Consider the following 22,662-nt stretch of genomic DNA (forward strand, 5'->3'; position numbering starts at 1 on the left):
ACCTTAACTTATTTCAGTCCTTGTTAGGTTGTTAAAACTACAAGCCTTTCTTCTTTGCTCGTGGCTGTATTGGGTTCTTTAGATATGTTGTATGCCAGGATGTGGGCCATGAAAATGATCACCTGACCTTGAAAAATGCTGTAATTAGAAGAACAAAGTACTTCTGATGGCTTTTCTGCCTGGGTCTTCTCTGCTATTAAGTACTGATGCTATGGTGGTGTTTGAGAGAATAAGCTGATTGGGAGTGAAGGGAGCCTAAGATTGTAGGAGGAATAATTTGTAGACAAAAACAGTTTAGCTACAACAAAATCAGTGGGAAGCTGATAAATGCAGTTTACAGAACTCGGAGGGTCATGAATTCCTGTCTAGTATCAAAGCTACTAGCTTTTTATTTTTGGAAGGACTATTGTAATGTAGTATAATGAACTTCAGAGACTAGTTTTATAAGTATATCGTTGTACTCAAGGTCACCAGGGATACAAAAACAATTAGAGTTGCTGTCTCACTCTGTGAGTTTACGTTTAAATGAAGAATAATTGTCAGTAGGAAGCAATGTGCTTTTTATTAGCGGCCTTTTTCATGAGAATATTGGAGTACAATAGTGACATAGTGCATAGACCCCTGAGTTAAAAGCTGCATATTTAATCTAAGCCATTTAGAGGCTTGCAGCATTTGCCATATGTATCTGTGTTAGCAGTGTTGAAAAAACCTGATTTGTGATGGAACTACCAGTTACAAAATGCATGTTTATGTTTTCTCTTTAGGATCAAGAAGAACACACTGATTCAGCAGAACTGGCTGATTGTGCTGCAGTCATCATGAGTAGGCACAGGGTCATTCGTTTCTTAACAAATGTATAAGAAGAAAAGGTAAGAGGCAACTTCTCTTTAGAATATAATGATTTAGGGATGTGTGTGTGAAATGCTTGAGTTCTTATGTATGTGTATGGATTTACATTTATGTGCACACCCATACATATGTTAACTTGTGCACCAGATGATGGGGTATTTTTAGCATTTTGTGATTTTGATCTTTATTGAGAGTAATTGTCTTGTTATAGGGCAGAGATGTCTTGTTTTCTTTGGGTGTGGGGAGCAGTCAAATCTTTCTTCCTCAGTCTGTGCTGTAGGCAGACCTTATCACTTAAAAGTACAGTTAATTCTGAAATCTGTAAACAAGCTATTCATTAAAATAGAGGTGCTTGACTTTGTATTCCCATGGGCAAATAATATCAAAGTCACTAAAGGGAGCTGCAAAAATATGTGGATATTTTCTCCTGAGATTTGAAGATGGTTTTCAGGAGCGTTAGAATTAACAGATTAATTTGCCCAGTTGACAGTCTGTTCTGTGTTGTCATGCTATGAGAAGATGACATTTTCTGGACTCAAACTCAGGATGAATAAGCAATGCTTGTTTTCAGTTTGGTCGTGCCCCTTGTGACTTTCATCTTAGGAGCCTTTCATATGTGTTTCTGTTGATGGCTACAGTAAACTACTTGAGTATTTTGTTTAGTAAGAGTTTACTGAAACTTGTATGTTTATAGTATTGTACTGAAACAGAGAAGTCTGCACACAAGGCAGTGTGATAGAAAGTCCTGAGATCTAATTCTGCCTGTTTGTGTACTGCCTGATGTGGAGGCATTTTCATGATGTTAACAGTTGTATGCTGGTATTATTTCCCTTTGGTGCATTTTTTTTAATTATGTAGCATTAGTATGATCATGTGCTAATCATGTACTGTTAGAGTGGAGAAACTGAAATGCTGTCAGTTCCAGTAGTGAAGGATTCTTGAGGGTAATGTAAGACATCCAGCATGGAAAGAAGATCATGGCTTATGTAATTTCTCATTGCAGAGACTGAAACAAGTAAGTCTTGCCACTTTGCAGGTACAGCACAAAGCCTGTCTATTTGTACATATCCTTTCCCAAGAAAGAGCAGACATTTAGGACATCTGAGCTATCTTGAGAGGCAGCCTCCAAGGTTAAACCTGTTCAGGATACCAGCAGCTATTATTTAAGATCTTTCTGTCCTTTTCCTTGCTGTCCCTCCCTCTCCAGTAACCTATTGAACTTTGCTTTAGGTCTAGATGCTGTTACAACTAGGATAGTAGTTCTACTTCTATATATAACACAAACATTCCAGTACATGAACCTTTATGTTTAGATTCTAAGGGAGGGTAAAGCATATAATCTTATTAAAACATAAGTTTTTAGATTTTTAGAGGTGAAGATGATGTTTCATGAAGAAATCGGCAAGTAAAATTCAGAGTTTCTGAATTATGCGTGATCTGTGATCCAACAGGAGCCTGAAGATAATGATTGTCAGATTGCATATTCCTGTTGGATTTTTTTTGTTTTAATGTTTTTTCACAGGACTGGAGGCTTGTGTCTTCTGCTTGCACTGGCATGATCATCTCCTACTGTTCATTCCAATATGTCCTAGTTTAAAAGGTGTCTCATTTTTGGCAGTGTATAGCTAAAATCACCATTGAAATTTCTTCCTTATCTGTTCGTGTCTTCATCCTTACTTTTCCAGAGTTTGATTTGTGTGTTTGTTCCTCAGTGTCTGTCCCTGCCATGGTTTGAAGTAGTTGAGTAAACCTGAGGAGTTTCCCAGCTATGAATGATCCTGTAAAAAACGTCATTTCTTCTTTTAAGCTAAGAGGAAGTTTGGGACTAGAATAGTCCCCAAACTGTCCCAAACTTTCTTAGTGGTACCTGTGAGTTACCATCAAAGTTTCCAAAGGCTTATGAAGGAATACATGTGGTTTCACTTATGTTAGACAGTCAAAATAAATATTTAGGGTAAATTCTGAACCATGGAGACAACAGCTACCAGATTATTGTAGTGTGCTGTTCTAGAACATTTTGTGTTATCTCTTTTGATTGTGGGTTACTGGCCGTGCAGTTGAAGTATTTGATCCTAAACTAGTAAATATATGAGATGTTGACAATGTATTGATCAAGATGCATTATGGTTGTATGTCAGGAACATGAGCACATTTGCTCCTTTTCTGTCAGGAAGAAAGCAGTAAGGACTTCTGTGGATTTCACGGTTGTTTTTTTTCTTCGGTGGAACCCCAGGGAAAGTGTGGAGGTTGAGGTGTTCTTTTATATAAGAATTATAATCTTAAATCTTAGACCTGAGGATTCACAACTGACCTTTTCAGAGAAATACCTACTTGCATAGACAATAAGATCTCATTTGCGCTGGCTGTGAGTTTAGCGACTGTAAGTTTAAAAATAAAAGGTTCTCTTGTGAAATGTCAGTATGTGAAATAATAGTAATGTTTGTTAAAAAATGCTTTCCCTCTTCAATTTGCATTATGGGCATCCGTCAGTCTGGATTTTGACTCAGTGCATGCTTGTGCACTTGCATTTGAGCTTCAGAATTCCAGCGGTTACATGTAGTTGTTTACATTTTAGAAGTATAGAATAATATCTCTCTACATATTGGACCACAGGCAGAGGTCAGAGCTTGGCTTTACCTTCTTCAGGAAAATAAGTATGTTAAAGAATGTAAAATTTAATGTTGTAGTAATTGAAATAAACCTCAAATTCTAGAAATACACAGATAACATTAAAACAATGTTTAGTGTTAAATGGGAAAGTTCCTCTGACATGCTTCTTGTCTGTACCTCTAGTGTGAAGGAGCTGGTTTTTAGTTGAGCTGGAGTCTAGCTGTCAGGTCTAACACTGTTTCTTACTGTAAAACAAGGTTCTCACCCCTTCCTTCTCCATTTCTATATTTCACAGCATTTGAAAGCCAGTTCTGAAGAGAATATTTTGGATGGTGTTCAGAGAACAGATCAAATCAAGGTCTCTCTTTATGGTATATAGGTTATGACACACATTTCTCAGTGGAAATGCCTTCACTGGTAGTGTTTTCAGGAAATGAATCGCAGTGTCTTGTTGCTCTAAGCCTTTAGTAGCATGAAGACCATCTTCCTACTGTTAAGGTGGAAAGGTGAAAATGTTATTTATTATATTGAGTTGTAGAAGGTTATTTAATGACTTAGGCTTTTGTTTTGTTTTTTAGCTCCCTTGTCATCCTCCTTTTTAACCTATCTTCTGACAGAACTGCTTACTTCTGTGCCCTTTGCTAGACTTCAGGTGCTTGCTTATCACAGAAACAAGGATCATTAAAGCAAACTTTTTAAGAGCTAGCATCATTCTACTAACACCAGTTTACTCCCTCAACAACTTTTACAAGTAGGAATCTTTGAAGCATCTCTGAGAAATGAGTGAATCAGAATACTGCCAGCCTAGGAGTCATTACAAAAACAGACACAGAGTTCAGGCTACTTGTTCAAAGCCATATGAACTAATTGGTGTTAGCATGAAGCTAAAAGCTGGATCTTCAGATTGGTGCATAGTTGGCTCTCTGGTTTTCTGGGCAATGTTATTTTCTCTCTGATGTTGGAGCAGTTTTGCTCTCACCGTTACGGTAATCCTTACAGTTAGACATTAATGTGGCAATACAAGGAAGGCTGCACTGACATCATCATTTGGCTTTTGAAATGGCTTAGAGAGTATTGCTGGCTTTGACTGTTCTGTTTAAATGCTCAGGTTGAGGTCAATGTTTTCTTTGAATGTAAAAAGTTGAGACAATGCTATCAGATGCTGAGGTTAGCACTGATGGTGAGCTGGGAGGGTAAAAGCCTGTGACTGGCTTTGATGTTTTCAGGGCTGTATTGTTGATTGTATTTTTGCCTCAGCAGTTATGGTAGCAGTTCTTTCAAAACTCCTCCTCTCCTTCCCTGAGTACTGTGCTGGAAAGAACATCTCAGTGGTTTAAATAACGATGAAAATTGCAGTGATGTGTAATGAAAAGAAAAGCTCAAAACATGAGAAAATTGTGTTTTTGTACATAGGTTGCATTTTTCTGATCCTCAGTTAATGCTGCAAAAGGAAGAACTGCATGATTCTCGTTTTTATCATATTACCGTGAAGAGAATCTTCTAAACATAGATTTCTAAATTGCAGAAATCAATTTGATGTGCTTCTTGTGTATATTGTGCTCCCAAGTCCTGGAAAGAAAATCCCTTTATTTTGGCCTCTCAAAAAGACCTGTCATTAACTGGGAAACGTACTGAACAAAACGCATGGACACACACACAGCATTTTATAAGTTCTATGGAGTGGAATACATTCTGCTTTGAACTGACACAATTTGCAAGCCCGGTTTGGTTACTATTTTTAATTCATCTGATGAGGATATTTTCTGTTCCTCTAACAGCCAGCATGTAAAAGTGAACCTGCATTCTTCAGATGCTGTTTCTGCAGACACCTGGTTTACATCAACACTTCTACTTTGTGTGTGGCAAGATTTTAAAAAACATATTCTTCTGCAAATGTTTGTAAATGCTATAAAAAAAATCAAGATTTTGCTTATATGCTAACTTTAAAAAAAATACTTCCATAAACTTGGAGATAATACTAAAATCTAAAGCAAGTTTGGGGAGGTTGATAATCTGAATTAAGCATAAATAACTTATATACTTTTGTAATGTATTTAAAGTTTGATGTATAGGTGTCATCTTTGACACTTAAAACAGAGAAACTGAAACGTAGGTGCTTGATTGTACTTTGTTTGTTTGTCAGGTTCAGACAAGAATCCGGTGGTCATTCCCTGACAAATGGAGAACTATTTCCAAGCAGAGGCATATAACCTCGATAAGGTTTTAGATGAATTTGAGCAAAACGAAGGTGAGTAGTTTTGAACATGATCATAGATGTGTGATGTACTGCAGGGAAGACCTGTGGACAGGGAGTGGTCTATGATAGAATTTTGGCTTTTTTGAGTTAAAAATGTATCTCAAATTTTGGAAAATAAATCTATTGATTTGATATGGAGTATCTTCAGTACTTGCTAATAGCATTTTCTTCATCTTCCATTCACCTTGCTCATTTGTTTAAAAATGTGTTCTTTTCTCGTTTGATTGAAAGCCTTCAATAAACATTTTAAGGAAAGGCTGTGTGGAGCCTCATCTCAGTAGATAATGGTTTTTATGATTCATTTTAAACAAATGAGACCAAATGTCTTTATTCTAAGTGGCTTTTGTAGTTTTGTGAGACTCAAGCTTAGAAATGTTTCATTAGGTCACATAAATTATACAATGAGAGCTATCATATTTGAAGTATTAAGGTTTTGCTTTTCTAATTGCTATTTCTGTACTGTCAAAGAGGCTAAACATTTAATGGGTATGAGAGTCTTTCTAGGTATTTCAAACTATGTAAAATATATTAATGAATAATTTTAAAATTGTTTGTCCTAATTCATAATAGAATCGTAGAATGGTTTGGATTGGAAGGGTCCTTGAAGGTCACCTTGTTCCAACCCCCTGCTATAGGCAGGAACAGCTCCCACTTACCCCAAGCTGCTTGAAGCCCCATCCAGCCTGGCCTTGAAAGCCTTTGGGGAGGAGGTGTCCACAGCCTCCCAGGGCAACCTGTGCCATTGTATCACCATCTTCACAGTAAACAATGTCCTCCTAATATCCAGTCTAAATCTACCCTCTTGCAGTTTAAAGCCATTTCCCCTCATCCTGTTGCTACATGCTCTTGTGTACGAATTCCCTCTGTGGCTTTCCTGTAGGCTCCCTTTAGGTACTGGAAGGCTGCTAGTGGCTGGTACTGGCCCGCTCTCAAGCATTTCTCTGCCTTGTATCTGTGCTTGGATTCAACCTGATGCTAATTGGCTACATCTGAAATTCTTAAGTTCCAGAAACATCTTGCAACAAGACAATTAATGGTTGATCAAAGATGCTGATGGTTGATCAAGGATACTAATTTTGCAATTCTACTGATGTTTGAACATCTTTTCCTTTATGTCTGGGGCATTCTAATACAACAGAGTTAATAGAATCTATTACGACAGTAATTTTTCTTATTAATTGTGTAAAACAATTTTTTCAGATGCCGCTGTTTCACCTACGCTATTGGGTGCAAAGTGGAATCAGATTCTAGATCCACCTTCGTGTCGTCTGTCAAGTAACCCGACTGTGGCCGATGTGAATGAAGCTACAACTCCTAATGAATGTCAGCAGAGATTAAAGTCTTTCTCCTTGTCTCATTCAGTGACTACAGCAACAGGAGGAGAGGATCACTGTGCTAATGGAAAGGATTTTAGCCTAAGCCCAGAGACTCCAGTCATGTGGATTGATGATCAGGCAGCAGCAGACGATCAGTTAATTAAAAGAAATAGTAATCGGGATGATCAATGTAACACTGTGGAATCTGGAGAAAAGAAGTGTGGAAGTATAGCTTGCTTGCCAGAGGAGAAAAATGTGCTAGTTGTGGCGGTTATGCATAACTGTGACAGAAGAGCACTGCAAAGTGGTGACTTGCTGGACTGTAAAAATTACAACAGTCAGTCCCTAAAGGACACTATTAGCTTTACACTGGATAATGAAAACCAACAGAGTGATGAGTTTAGTGTTACTGTAAATGGATCCATGGAAAAAGATACAGATACGGAAAAGCAAGTGAATTGGCTTTGTACCGAAGATGACTCTAGAAGTAATTTGTTTAATGCTTCATCTGAAACCTTGACCGTTGCTTGCCCCTCCTCTTGCTTAAAGGATGATTTTGATATGAGTAAAGATTCATGGCTTTCAGAAGCTACAGCTGCAGGGATTAATACAGTGACTCTCTGTAAGAGACCTGTTGATGGTATCATTAAAATGCAAGAAAATTGTGTATCAGTTGAAAATTTTAGTAGTAAAGCCATTCCACAGAGAACTGATCTAGAAGTTAAAAACTCTTCTTCTGGTTCAAGTAATGGAAGCTTAGGAGAAGATACAACCCAACAAATATGTTCTAGGCTATCTGGGCTTGAAGAAACTTGTCCATCTAATGTGGCTGGAAGTGGCAACTACACGGAATGTGTTGCAGAACATTTTACCTCTGAGGATGGTAGTGCCATTGAAAATGAAGTCATTGAATGTGATAAAAATCTTAGCACATCGGAAGTGCGCAATATGGAAGAGTGTTACCCTGAATCTCAGGAGATGACTAATTGGGAATTGACTAGATTGAATGAGATTAATAATAAGCCAACTGTGGAAGAGAATGAAAGACTTCTGCAGACAAAGCAGCCTGATGAGGCGTGTAGTAGTAGCAAAGAAGGTGGAGATGGGAAGGTGGAGGCAGGCATAGACCTAAAAGGGACTGGTACAGACAAGCTTGAAGGGTCCAGTCTCTCTGATGGGACAGGTACCTCAACAGCAAGCTCTCTGTCTAATGGTTGTGATTCCTATGGAATGCAGAACCCAGTTGTTCCTCATGTTCCAAAGACTTTACCCTCCAAGGAAGACTCGGTGACTGAGGAAAAGGAGATAGAGGAGAGCAAGTCAGAATGTTATGCAAATGTTTATGAACAGAGAGGAAATGAAACCATAGAAGGGAGTGGACTTATTTTAAACAGTGCTGATGACCACGTAAAGAAGAACTATATACATAATCTCTGTAGTCAGGTGCCATCCCTGCAGGGGCAAACTTCACCAAAACCAGTAACTAACCTGCAATCTGTCAGTGTTCCTTTTGGTGGTGCAAGACCAAAACAACCTACAAATCTTAAATTGCAGATTCCAAAGCCATTATCGGACCACTTGCAAAATGATCTTGTTCCCCCAAACTGTGGAGGTAATAGTAAAAACAAAAACATCTTTGTTAAGACACAATTAGGGGATAACTTGACAGCAGATGTGTTTCCTGGTGAAGCATCATTAAATGCCCCTGTTACCGATACTAATGGAGAGCACTTGGAAGAGTATGAATCTGGAATCTCTAGTAGTCCGTGCCTTGCAGTAGCCCCAGATAGTCCAGATAATGATCTCAGAGCTGGTCAGTTTGGAGCTCCAGCCAGAAAGCCTTTTACTACTTTGGGTGAGGTGGCTCCAGTTTGGGTTCCAGATTCTCAAGCACCGAACTGCATGAAATGTGAGGCGAGATTTACATTCACGAAAAGAAGGCATCATTGCAGAGCTTGTGGGAAGGTGAGTTCGTAATCTTTGAGTAAGTTCAAAGCATGCTTTCAGTGCTTGTACAGTGTAAAAATCAAAACAGAGCTTCCTAAGCAGCTGGTTGTACTTAACTGTGACATCTTCTTCCTGAAAAGCTGTGTTTGATTTGTGATGGAAAAATAGACGTTTCTGATGTCTAATCTCTTTATGGTTCTAATGAGGAATAACTATTTGTATTCATAGCTGTGAGAATAATCCTGTATGAGCAGTGTGTTAGTTGATTGCAGTCAGCAACAAGCACTGAATTCACGTAGAACCGATATGAAGTGGGGAAGTGCAGGAAACTAGTTTGCATGAATTACTGCATCATTAATTCCATCAAAGGCATAGAAATGTTGATGGGGATTGGAAGTTCAGTATCACTGGCACTCTTGGTGTTTCACGCCTGTTCAATTCTGTCCTTTTAAGCTTTCTGTACTGTCTTATATTTTTCATATCACATCTTCTCTTGTAAAGAACATATCTTTGTTCCTGAAAAAAATATATAGTCAAGTTTTCTGTGATTTGATGGATGGATACGGGGTGAGAAATTTTGGAATGAAGACAACCAACATTTTCCTGAAGTTGATCAGAAGATCCCTGAGTGCTATGGGCATGATCTTTAGCTACCAGAAGAGTGCAGGGAGGCAGAATAACTTGAACAAAGAACTTCAAAGAAGGCAAATGTATCTGGAAAGCTCAGACTCTTAAGTCATTTGTTTCTGTAAGCAACCTAGCAGAAAGCGGGCTTACTCTTCCATGGTTGACCATGTATATGTACCATTTCTCTAGTAACCAAAAAGCATAGCACTCAGTTTCTTCATTGCATCATCATGTAAGTAGATTTTAAACAAATCTGATTTTAGGGCCTGCTGAGAAGTTGTTGCCAGGACACTTCAGAAACCACTTTTCTATTTACAACTATATTTTCTGCTTTTTTTGCTTGCTTGCTTTAAATAAGCTTATTGCTGATACTTAATGATTTTTCTGTAATGACTGAAGCCCTGAACTGCACAAATGAGAAAGCAGAAACTGAGAATAACCTTATGTGAAATGGGCAGAACATCAATAGTTTAAGGCCAGAATATGTGGTGTCTTTTTTTTTTTCTTTCTCCAATTAAACTACTTGAGGAACACAACAAACCTTGAGAAGAACAACCAGCATTGCCTTGGATGATACATAAGAAATAGATGAAATAAAAGGTCTCTCTGCTCTGTAGACAAAATTATTTCTCAGTGATGAAAATTATATGTATTGGTATTTAATATTCTCAGAGTGTTCTTAGAATAATCCTCAGAAGGGCTTGTTTCTAGAAGCTTGTGATAGCTAATATTGCTGGGCCAAGTTTGCACATGTGCATTCAAAAAATGCTGTAGATAATTCTGTGAAGATTCTTTTAATGCTTTTTAACATTTTCTCTAAAGAAAGCATTCATTTATTAATGCTTTGCATTGGTGTGAGTCAAATACTACCCCAGCACTTAATGCAGATTGCTTCACAACATTCAAGACCTGCAATGTTTTTGGGAGGAGAGATACCAAAGGCTTTTAAAGGCAAGCTCTATTGAATCTAGCTGGCATGGCTTGAGACATGCCCAGCTGTTTGCTCTGCCCTCTGCTTAGGATAGCCAGTGCAGTGCAAGCTGTGTTTGACAGCCTGTGGTGTGAGAAACTGCTGCATCACAGTAACACTTGCACTGCTTCTATTAAATGCTTAAATCTCCATTGAAGAGTTGGGAAGATAATCTTCATGTTTGACGATTTCTTGTTTCTGGTCATGGGAATAAAGATTTTTGAGCTGAAGCTTTAGCACAACGAAGGAAAAAGACAAAGTGTGGTAGAGGTGAATGTGTTTGTTTGTATGATTTGGAAATGAAAGTGGCATGTAGAAATAGTTGAGTGGTGCTTGGGAAGTCTGCCTCTGTTTTTAATATCAGGGGAATAATTGCAGAGTGAATGGAAGACACCAATCCCAGGGGAATGATCAGAAGCAATACGCTTAGAGTCAGCTTTGAATTAAGACTAGGAGTCTGAAGAATGTAGGTGAACACATTCATAAATTTTGCCTTCTATATTTGTGTATTTTCCATTGGCAGATGCAACAGTCGTCTGCAATAGGAAAAACATAAAATTCTTTTGTCATCTTTTTGCTGACAGTTGAAACCGTGTTTTCAACTTTGATGTAAAAATCTTCAGAACTTTTAACAAAGAGGAAAAGGTTTTAGAAGTACATTTGTGAGGTTTTTTTAATTGTCTGTGGAAAGGTGGCGTTTTATTCCTGCATGGAAGTGTTTGTATAGGCACGCTTCTGTTTTGTTTCCAAAACGAATCTGGTTGTTTGGAGGAAGCCTCAGCACTGTTTCCTGCCCCGGACTTGGGAACTGCTGGGTACAGCTCAGGTGAGATGTGCTGGTAATGAACTGCAGCTCTGCACACAGTTGTGCCTCCAAGCATTTTGAATTGGGTCCCTCTTAGCAGCCAGCATGTGTAAAATGCAGTTATGATTTCTCTGAAGTGTTGTGGTGGTGTAGTGTCTGCAATTAAGTAAATATGAGCTTTTTCTTCTTTTCTTTTTTGTCCTTAATAAATGAAACAATATTTTCCTGCAGTACCACTGACATTCAGGTTTTTAAAATATGTTATTTTATCCATTGGACACTTAATGCTTTCTCATACATCAGTACTCACTTGTCTGAGGAATGCATCTGAAGAGATTCAATAGTTAGAGTTACTGATATAGATGAACCATCCTGCTGCAAATAATGATTTGTTTGAATTAATCTCTGCCTCAGCAATCTCATAGAGAAAACTGGTGGATTTATAAAGAGTTGATGCTAGAAAGTAATCATGCCTTTAAGACTGATGTTCATTTTCAAGTTGTTAAATCAGTGAGGGATTGTAATGTGGTAGGAATTTAATAAGCCATTGTCATCTGTGCAAAACGTGTTGTAAAAAATAGCACCATGAACTACCAGTACAACATGCATTTCAGTGCTGCAGGTACTGCTGCTTCACTGGGATTGGTAGGAAGGGAAGCTGGGCAGATAGTAATCCCTGTAGCTGTATTGGGAAAATACTGATAATTTGCCTCCTTATTTTGCATGTCAGAGCTTTACCAATGTTCTCTGATTGTATCAATTCATTGCATAGTCTTGAACAGCACTTCAGTTTTTTCCTTTTTGGGTTGCAGGTATTTTGTGCAGCGTGCTGTAGCCTGAAGTGCAAACTGCTGTACATGGATCGAAAGGAAGCCAGAGTGTGTGTTATCTGCCACTCAGTACTAATGAATGGTAAGTGGAGAGAGAATCTGAAATGCACAGCTTTGTTGGCTTTGTGCTGAGTTGCAGTGATGACTTAAAAAACAACAATGAAAAAACCAACCCAGGTGTATTTGTATGGGTAAGTTTAGTAAGTCAAGGGCTCTTGAGAAATCAGCTTGTAATCTCTGAGGAAAGTGGGAATTCCTCAACTAAACATGATTAATAAAAGACAAAAACTAGAAAGGTTGCTGTGAGTTCCAAAACTCGTTCGTGGATGCTGTCTGGGGGATTGACCTCAGCCATTCCATACATCTTACCTTCCAGGCCCTTGAGCATCTTCGTAGCCCCGCTTTGGATGCTCTCAGATGGCTTTATGTCCTGATGTGAAGGTGGCCAAAGCTGCACACAGTGGTGGAGGTGAAGGTGCATGGTGCAGATCAGAGCAGGACAGTCTCTTCCCTCCCCCAGCTGGCACTGCTGGACCTGCTACACCCCACTTGGGTACACTTGGCCCTATTGGCTGCCAGGGCACGCTTCTGCCTTGCTGTTGACTGTATGCTTTCATTTTCCGTCTAAGCACTAGAGAAATATCTGTGCTCAGCCAATATGGCCTTCTGCCTGCTCACTTGACTTCTGGTGCTCTGGAATCATCTGTTCCTATGCTCTTAAGAGAGGACTCTTAAAAGTGAGCAGCACGGCTGTGTGCCCAGTTTCTTCAAAAGCAGATTCCCAGGGAACCTTACTAACTTATAGGCCAAATGTATAAAGGGACAGGAAATGCAGGCAGTGCTATTGAGAAGTTAAGAGCGAGCCCCAGCAAAGACAGTGTTACATTTTGAAATGAAGAAAATAGCACGTTTCAGAGAGTACAAGAATGAGTACATAACACCTGGCATGAGACAGCCGGCTCCTTTTAGTGGTGAGTAGGATTTGTTTTCAGCTGGGGTAAGGAGGAATATGAAAATATTTCAGTTGAAACCAGAAGTGTTCTTGTAAAAAGGCATAATAAAATTGATCATGTTATAATGATTTCCTTTTAAAAGCCTTTCTGTCCTGTTGCCAGGATGGAAACACATTAATGGCAGCAAAGAGTGACACCAGCGCTTGGTTTATTGTTGAGAGAGAGCTACTTAGGTGTGCTGCCTCCCAGTTACCTCTGTGTTGCTATCCCCGCTGCCTTGCTTTGTGGTGTTGCTTTTGGTTACTGATTATTTTCCCCATTGTGTGATGGTGTCTGATCTCTCCAGTCTTCTTGCAGTTTGTTTTCCAATAAGGACTTTTTTTTTCCTCTCAGTGCAGCAGGATAAGCATCTTTGCACAGTTTTGGATTTGGCAATAGGAGTTGCAATTTAAAAACCATTAATTCATTTGGTTGCTCAGTTCCTTCTTTGTATTTTAGTAATATGTTGAGGGAGGATTGTGATGGTTTTTTTCTGACACTTTCTTATGAGCAGACTATGTACTTAAGAAGCTTCCAGTGCCACTGTTGTTGTACTTTTCAGTTAGTAGATATGCAAGTTAGTAGATATGCAGTGTTGGCACATTGATAGATAAGAGAAGGCTTTAAAAATGCTCTTTTGCTCTGTTACAAATTTTCTAATTATGGGATCTTGGAGAAGTAAGTTTTCAGTGCGTTTTTAACTCTTCTTTCAGGACACTTGCTAAATGCATACAGAATTGCTGTTAAAAATAATTAATCTTTCATCACAAATGTCAGTACCATTTCTATTGGTAGTATTTCAATCTGCTGGTCTTGCAGACTGATGGGAAGAAGTAGAAGGCTTTGTGTTCCGTTTCTTTTTCTCTTTTTTTTTCCCCAGTCTTGTTATCTTCACATTGGCTTTATGACAACTATAGCCAAAGGAACCCAAAGATGTATGTGAATTTTTTCAGACTTAGAAGCTGCTTTGAGAATTCAGGTAGTGTCATATTTATGCCAGGCTGGAGAGTTGCATTTATTTGTAACTAATGTGGACAGGCTATAAACACACACTTGGATTTTCTGGTAACTTGCATAGCTACAAGTCTTCCTTGCAAATGAAGAAGTTGTAATTTGGAGGTTTAGTCTACTTAGTCTCTGGACAGAGGAAATATTTCCCTGTGATGGATGTTTTTAATAGGAGTTTGGTGCATTATAGTTTGGGCAGTTAGATTAAGGTTCGAGTAATTCCTTCAAAATTGATAGTTTATGGGGTTTCTTTTGTTGTTTGTTTTTGGTGTTGTTGTTTTTTTTAATAGTGAAGAATGTGAGTTCATTTGTAAATAGTCGACCTTGAATGTAAAGAAGTGTAAGGTGCTTTTTTGTCATATACAGATGATAACCTACAGGACATCTCAGTGGATTTATTAAACATTTGAAGTAGGAATGAGGAATGTCCATTGAAGTCTAATGGAATACTGTGTGATGAAGATACATATGTGATATAAGTATATGGAATATAAATATATATAGAAATATATATTTGGAAATGCAGAATGAGACATGAAGAACTTAAGCATCAAGTTCAAGTATACTGTTAAAGCTTTCAGAAGATATTTCTGTACAAACTGATACTGTCATTGCATAGCATCAGTGATCTTTCTCCTAATGCTGTGTGTTTCACTGTTAAATTATGGTCTCTTCAGCTTTTAAATGAAGAGAAATTGTAAAGTGTCACTGTCCAGAGCTGCTGTAGCTGAGAACTTAATGCAGTGTTTGGGAGTCTTAGGTACTTTCCTCTGCTCACGTTTCTTGTTCTTTGTTTGATTTAGCTCAAGCCTGGGAGAACATGATGAGTGCCTCAAGCCAGAGTCCTAACCCTAACAATCCTGCTGAATACTGTTCTACTATCCCTCCTTTGCAGCAGGCTCAGGCATCGGGCGCCCTGAGCTCTCCACCTCCCACTGTTATGGTACCTGTGGGAGTTTTAAAGCATCCTGGAGCAGAAGGTAAGAGTACTTCTGTTCTTTTTCCCTTTCAGTTTAGCTGTAGTAAGAAGTTGTTGAGAATATCTGCGCTTCATCTGCTCTGAGTTTTCTAGCTAATGCCAGTGTGGGATTCCTGCCCTTGCTGGAGGCATAAGGTTTTTAAGGACACGTAAACCATTCTCAGCAGATGAGTGTTTAGTTTATATGTGATGCTTCCATAGAGAGTCAGAGTTGCTGTGAGATGTTAAATACTGTTTTGTTTTGTTTTTTCTCTCTCTAGTGGCTCAACCAAGAGAACAAAGACGTGTTTGGTTTGCAGATGGGATATTACCCAATGGAGAGGTTGCTGATGCATCAAAGCTGACAGTAGCTGGAACAACTTCTACAGGAACCTTAGCAGTATCACACGATCCAGCAAAGCCCGTAACCAACAACGCTTTATCAGCAGAAGTAAGTAAACAATATGCTAGTAACCATTCAAAACACCAGGCTTAATTTAGTCCTATGTGTTAGTAGTTCCTGTGACTTCAGGAGCTTGTCTTCGTGTGTTATATAGCAAGTGTCCTTGCTTAATTCCGTGCTTGCAGAGTGCTGAAGCAAATGTGTATTTTGGCCTAAAATCTTATGAGATGGAGTGTTTAAAGGATTGCTCAGAGTTTATGTGCTAGGTGCCTTCCCAAGGCTCGAGCTGTACAGGCTGCATATGAAGCACATTTATGTAACGTGTGTTTTAAAAAAGCTGAGTCATTATCAGCAAGGGTTTATATCAATTGTCATAGCACAGAATGGAAAAGTGTTTTGCGTAAGACTTCTCATAAAATGATTTATGCATGAAAATGCAGATGGGATCTAACAATATTAAGTGCGCCATGCCCCATGTGAACGGCAGTGGGACTTTTCACCAAGTTCAAATGGGCATGGCTATGTTTGTATGTACTTTTACAAAGGAAATTGGTATGTGTGGTGCTGGAGGAGGGAGGTGCAGTCTCTGAGCAGGCTTTTTAATAAAAGTTCACACATAAGAGTTGTCATTGTAATCTGTTTTTAAAGAGACAGATTACTTGGTGCTTCTGTTTCTGCAGCAGACATAAAGTCCTTCACCTGGATATAGGTAATCTCATTAGGTAGCTCTTAATTCTCTCCTGTAATAATTGTCTTTTCTTACTGTTTGCTCCTTATAGACTGATAATGCTTCTGTATTCTCGGGAAGTATAACTCAGGTTGGCAGTCCTGTTGGCAGTGCAATGAATTTAATTCCTGAAGATGGGCTTCCTCCGATTCTTATCTCCACTGGAGTAAAAGGAGGTGAGGGGATAAGCTGGTAGTAAGCTTTTATGTTTAACAGTTGCAATTAACTCAATTGTTACTACATTTATTTTAAAAGTAAGATGCTGTCTATATGGAGAGCATTTGAAGAAATGCACAGCAAGTACTTCTGTCCAAATGTCATGACACTCATTTGCAATATTGATCCCTACTAGCAAGCAGAAGAACCCCATTTTGCAATGAAATTATAATAAGTAAAACACAAAGCAAAAAGAAAATTAGCCCATATTTCTGGACTGGAGTTCATTTCTTCACTAATCGGGCTGTTGGGAATATTTTGCACAGAGATGCATTTTAATTAGCCTTCTGAATATTCATGCTTCCCTTATCTGTAATTCTCTTGTGGCATCTGCTTGTCTGAGGCATCACAGAGTGCTGAATGCAATGTCACCATTGCCCATCTTGGCCTGCATTGACAGTTGTAGTAATTGTGGCACCCCATTCTGAAGCATCCAAATGTAGGTGGAATGTATATTTGTTTAGCTGACTGCTGCTTTCTGCTGTCTAATTCATGATATCCTTTAAAATATGTTTCTGAGATAAATTTATTTCTTAATCTTTGATTTCTTTTTTCTGCATTCCTATTAAATATTTTGCTGCTGTAGTGCATTTCTAACATTAAGCCAGAAGAGACCCATGACTGTAGGATATTACCAGAACCAAAATGTGAGCAGCATTTCATTTCCAAACAAATCTGTCCCATCCTGTGTCAGCTGTTCAAGTGGGTACCTGATTGTTCAGTTCCTTCTGCAAAGAAGAGTGAAATGACAATATGGTTTTCAATTTCCATAAAGATGACCTCATGTAAATTGCGTTTTGTATGCTAAATTGATTTTGTTTCATATACTGTCATGTACTGGATTTTTTTCTTTGCAGTATTTTACCTTCCGTATTCTATTTCTATTAAAAAACATTCCCAAATCATTTTTATATTATAAAACAAATATTACCTTTCCTGTTAGAATTATCAAGAAAGAAAGGTAACACAGTTCTCTGTAACTGCTTTTTGTTGATTTAAATACAGAGAAGATTATAATCACACAGAAGAGAAATTTTAATTTACTAGTCTTAACAGTCTAATGGGAGAGAGAAACTACAGGCATCTTTGGAATTTTGAGTTGGAATCCATTTTACAGTGAAGTGAAATTGTCTGCAGTCTGTGAAGAACATTGTTTTATATGGGTATATATTGTTATGTTCCCATTAGCTAATGCACTGAGAATACGAGTTCTGTGACGTAGGGATAGACTGCGTGTTGTGCTTGTAGTCCAGGACTGATGCTCCTGTGCTTTGCTGTGGCGTAAATAACAATTGCTGTCTTCTTTGGCACCATGGCACAATTGCATTTGATTTCCCTTTTCTCCTCCAGCTGATACAAAAAAAATAAAATAAAATCCAAACCTGATTTATAAAACAAACCGTACTTAAGGATGCACAGGGGTGATGTGTGTAAATGTTACTCAAACTGAAAACAGTCAGATCATAATATATAAGTATCAAAAAGCAAAAAACAACCCATCAGAATCAGAGTTATCAGAGTTTAATATACTTTATGAGTAAGTGAAGGATTTCACTGTGTGTTCTCTTGTTCCTTATAGATTATGCCGTAGAAGAGAGACCCTCTCAAATCTCTGTCATGCAGCAGCTGGAGGACGGTGGCCCTGACCCTCTTGTATTTGTTTTAAATGCTAATTTGTTGTCCATGGTAAAGATTGTAAATTGTAAGTCTATGCTTTTTTTAATTAATAAGGCTTGGTATAGGGGGGAAATTTGTATGTGTTATTGTAGCAGCAGCAGCATTTTTACTTGATGAGATAGGCCCAGTGTACGCAGAATGAAAACTTTGTACTTAACCACATTAATTCAAATTATATAAGGATTCTGTCCAGTGCTTTGAACATTGATGAAGATTTTTTTTCCCCCTGAAAACATAAACTGGATTGATAGAACCACCATTCTCAGTTTTGTAGTGAGGTGTCTCCTTTCTGACTTGATAGGATGAAATATTCTATTGCTCGCTCTTCCTGAGTTGTCTATAAATCTTTAAGCATCTCTTGAACATTACATTTATATGCTTGTATTTAAGTGGAAAAATGTTATTCCTAGTAACTTACTATCTTCTACAAATGAATTTTGATTCTTGTGTCGTCATTAATGTTCACATAGAGCAGAAGAGCAGTGATTCAGTGATCCATCTCAAGAGAGAGATTGCTCTCTGAAACTTGTTTAGCTGTCAGGATCACAATGTGCACAGCAAACAGCCTGGTCTTTTCTCAACTTCCTTTATTCCCATTTACATCCTGTCCTTGAATTTGGACACAGAAGCTGCTAAAAGTCTGCTCTGGAGAGCTTATCTCAAAAATCTGACTGGGTGTTGTACTACTCTGGCTGTTCCTTGGTTGCAAACTGCACGTTATTGAGCTGGTTTTGGTATGGATGTGATGCTAATTTGTTCCTGTGACAGACATCATAACCAAATATGCTGTAAAACTGATGTTGGAACGGTTTTTCTGTAGTGAAATTTAGGCATATTTTGTGAAATCTTGATTTTCTTTTCTGATATATTTTTACATTTTGCAGATGTGAACAGGAAGTGCTGGTGTTTCACTACAAAAGGAATGCATGCAGTGGGACAGTCTGAGATAGTCATTCTCCTGCAGTGTTTGCCTGATGAGAAGTGTTTACCCAAGGATATCTTTAACCATTTTGTGCAACTTTATCGGGATGCCTTAGCAGGTAGGAATGCTGTCTGGCTCTTAAAAATGATTTCAGTGGATCAGAAACACTCATTTCTGTCACTTAGAAAAATGTCTAGTTTTGTATGAGATAATATAAAAAATAAAGATCAAAGCTGATAGGGGTATCTGACTTATGATTGGTTAGTAGCATTCACTGTTAGGTTCATCTTATCAAACAAAAGTGTGAGTGGGGTGCTGCTGACATGGGAACTGCATTGAAGATCACCCAGCTGTCCTCTGGGAGCCAGCACATGGGAAGTTTGGCCTATTAAGGCTTTACATTGGCTATTACAGGAATAGAGGAGGAAGACTCTCCCTGTTTGGTTCCTCTATTATTATATATCCACTTGGACCTTGTAGAAATTTCCCCTGAATTTTGCATTTTAGTGTCTCAGTCACAAGGTTGTGTGATGTAAACCCATATATGTTTTATATGTGCTGAGTAAATAGTCTTCTGCTCATAACTGTTGATTGCACCTTATAATTCAAAAATTGTTGCATGGGGAGGAAGAACTTTTATTTGGTTTCTCTGATGCAAAAATAAAACTAGTTTTCCAGAGGTGAAATTGCATCACATTTAGGTCATATGCTGACAGTACATTTCTGAACGGTTCTGCGTGTTAAGTGAAGTGCTGTGCAGTGACAGAATCCAGTGCTTTAACAAAATAATGAGAAAGCTCTTTGTCTCCTGAAATGTCTTTACTCAACAGAGGTCGTCTTGTCCAGAGAGGTTACCAGGTTCAGAATGTGCTGTTATTGCATGGCATAATGGATTTAACATACACTGGAAACAAGTAACTTTCCAAACCTTGCTCCATTGACAGTGCTTTATCTTCTAATGATGGTGTTATTCAGAGGGAGATGGTTAGAAAATGCTTTGAGCGCTTTGAAGCAGTTGGGTACATTAATACGGAGCTGCCAGATCCACCCTGAGCACCTGAGCTCCTTGGTGGGAAATGGTGAATGCCACTGTCACTTTTGTAATGAAAAGGCAAATATGGAACTGCTTGAAGAGCAAATGGCATCTTGATGGTTGTGGATGTTTTATCCCAAGCATAGTTTTACGTTTGCTTTTTTTCCACTTAGCCTGGTTTTATTTAAGTAAGCTGGTAACTAAAACATAAGATCCATTGAGAAGTCTTAAGGGTACTGTGAGCAGAGACCAGCTTAACATTGCACCTGTTGCCAGTAGGAGTAAGTTCTTTCCAAATTACATGCTGATATTTTTCAATACAAAGATGCTCAGTATAATCAGAACTTTGAATTTTCATTTCAATAACGGCATCTGCTACAGGTGTGTGGTGTGATTAAGTTAAATCCACAATCCTGTATTTTCTGTGTCTCTTTGTGGACCTTTGTGTAAAGCTGACTGGGTTTGTGTTGGTTTATGTGCTTGTTTGCTCTTGAAGAAAACCCATCTGGCAAGATCGATCCCAGGTGAGTCCTGCTTTGCATTTCTTGCTGCTGGAATAGGATATTTGAATGCTCAGGATGTTGGCATGGTGTTAGATACTTGGCAGATCTTGTCTGTTACTGGTGATGGTGGAATGAGGTCAGAAGGATGCAGCTGTTTCTCCTCCAAGTGTGCTTTCTCTGAGATGAGATGTTAGTACTGAACAGTACGGAGTATCTATCAGGAATTTAACCTCAACAGTTTTTGGTAAAACATTGAGGTGGCTTCATCATACACTGAGTGCAATAGAGGAACACAAGAATACCTTTATTCTTTACCTTTTCTGGTATAAACTATTGTACTTGAACCCAGAAGGGACTGTCAAGCTGCTGGGAGGAAGGCACTTAAGCAAGGAATTAAAACACAGTATGGATTGTTTCTGAAAGTAAAGCCACATCAGTGGGTAAAGCTTGTTTGTTTTAAAGGAATTTGTAGAGCTGCTTGGGATTAAGGATATATACAGGGTAACCCAATATAGCTGGGGAAGGAATAAAAGCTTTCTGTAGAGCTGCTTTAGATGCATTGTGCAGATTTATGGTCCTTCCTAAATAGTTTTAATTGTCTGATGTAATGTGCTAGAATTTAATATAAGAGAAGGCACCTTTCTCTTCACTTTCTATTCACAGTTACTTCTTTAGAAAGGAAGTTGTCATATTTTGTAAACTAAATATGTTTTTGAGGAGGGGTAGCTTTTTCTGAGGGTTCTTCTGACAGCTGCACTTTCTGTACAAGCTTCTGAAATACAGTTGTGTGCTCCTAATGTGTGGCGGTGCAGTGGGCTGGTTTGACCTTGTCACACTGGTAATAGCTCCCCTTTATTTAAGGTAGCAGTATGACAGGTTTAAGTGCTTTGTGTCCACATAAATAAAAAGCGAATGGGAATTTACTGAGAAAAGTAAGTATGTGTTAACTTATCAGTGGGGCCTTCACTTGGAGCTGCCTTCAGAGATGTGACATGAATGGCAGACAGCCCTCAGACAGAGTAGAAATACTTGTAGAAGAAGCCCAGGGTGGCTTTTTCATTTGGATTTGCTGGGTGAAAAGGGCACTTCCTTGATTCTTCCCATGCTTTACTCAGAGCAAGCTGTTGCATGTTCTCATGAATAGTGACTTGCAGCAAAACTGCCTAATCACAATAGTTTGTCCTCTTGTTGTAACATCTTGGAGCTTATACTGTGAGACACTTGTTTCGGTAGGAATAATGGGTAGTGCTGTGTTTGTGGTAGCAAAGTGCTGAACAGTGGAGAGTCAGATTTCACTCTGAGGGTTTTTTCATATTGCTCTTAGCTGAAAAACTTGTTAAGGCATCTCAAGCCTTCAGTACTGCTGTGAGTATTGAAACGCCATCTCCTGACACAGAAAAAAATAAGTAGTCGTCCCCTGCTGCAGCACTTGGCATCAGTCACAACTAGAAATGTCTGACTGCTTTGTCATCCCATTGGACAATATCTCATGTCATGAAGTATATGGTATTCTCCTGGAATCACAGAATGCTTTGGATTGGGACCTTAAAGTCCAGCCAGTTCCAGCCCCAAGCAGGGTTGCACCGCACAGAGCAGGCAGCCCAACCTGGGCTTCTACACCTCCAGGGATGGGGAACCTGCAGTTTGCCTGGTCAGTCTGTGCCAGTGCCTCCCCACACTTTGAATAAAGAATTCCCTCCTAACATCTAACTTCAGTCTCCCCTGTTTTTGGTTTGAACCCATTCCCTCTGGTTCTGTTGCTATCAGACCATTTTGAAGGGCTGTCACTGTCCTGTTCATAATTTCCTTTTAAGTACTGATTATTCTGGTCATGTTGTTTGGAACCAAGAACATCATCAACTAATTTTACTATCAGGTCTGTAGCTTCTGTTTCGATAAGAACATATGGGAAGGGAAAAAAAGGAAATATAAATGAAGAGGAAATTACTGAGGGTAGGTGGGAACTGCAAAAGCAAACGACTTGAGATAGAAAGGTGCCAGAAGCTATTTTT

The 22,662-nt window shown here is 38.7% G+C and overlaps 1 protein-coding gene across 2 annotated transcripts in view; it reads left to right on the forward strand.

Annotated features, from left to right (window-relative positions):
• ZFYVE9 (zinc finger FYVE-type containing 9) overlaps positions 1-22,662 on the forward strand; it is a 49,106-nt gene that overhangs the window by 12,962 nt on the left and 13,482 nt on the right. For both annotated transcript variants that reach the window (XM_015870564.3, XM_015870563.3), the window contains exons 2-10: positions 765-869; positions 5,603-5,707; positions 6,917-8,997; positions 12,194-12,293; positions 15,015-15,191; positions 15,451-15,620; positions 16,352-16,475; positions 18,095-18,217; positions 19,077-19,232. In XM_015870564.3, coding sequence (XP_015726050.2) covers positions 5,638-5,707; positions 6,917-8,997; positions 12,194-12,293; positions 15,015-15,191; positions 15,451-15,620; positions 16,352-16,475; positions 18,095-18,217; positions 19,077-19,232 — 3,001 coding nt within the window. In that variant the 5' untranslated portion in view covers positions 765-869; positions 5,603-5,637. The remainder of the gene's footprint in view (positions 1-764; positions 870-5,602; positions 5,708-6,916; positions 8,998-12,193; positions 12,294-15,014; positions 15,192-15,450; positions 15,621-16,351; positions 16,476-18,094; positions 18,218-19,076; positions 19,233-22,662) is intronic.

The sequence above is a fragment of the Coturnix japonica genome, chromosome 11, assembly GCF_054131305.1.
Source record: "Coturnix japonica strain WE chromosome 11, WE-NBRP24, whole genome shotgun sequence".
NCBI lineage: Eukaryota > Metazoa > Chordata > Aves > Galliformes > Phasianidae > Coturnix > Coturnix japonica.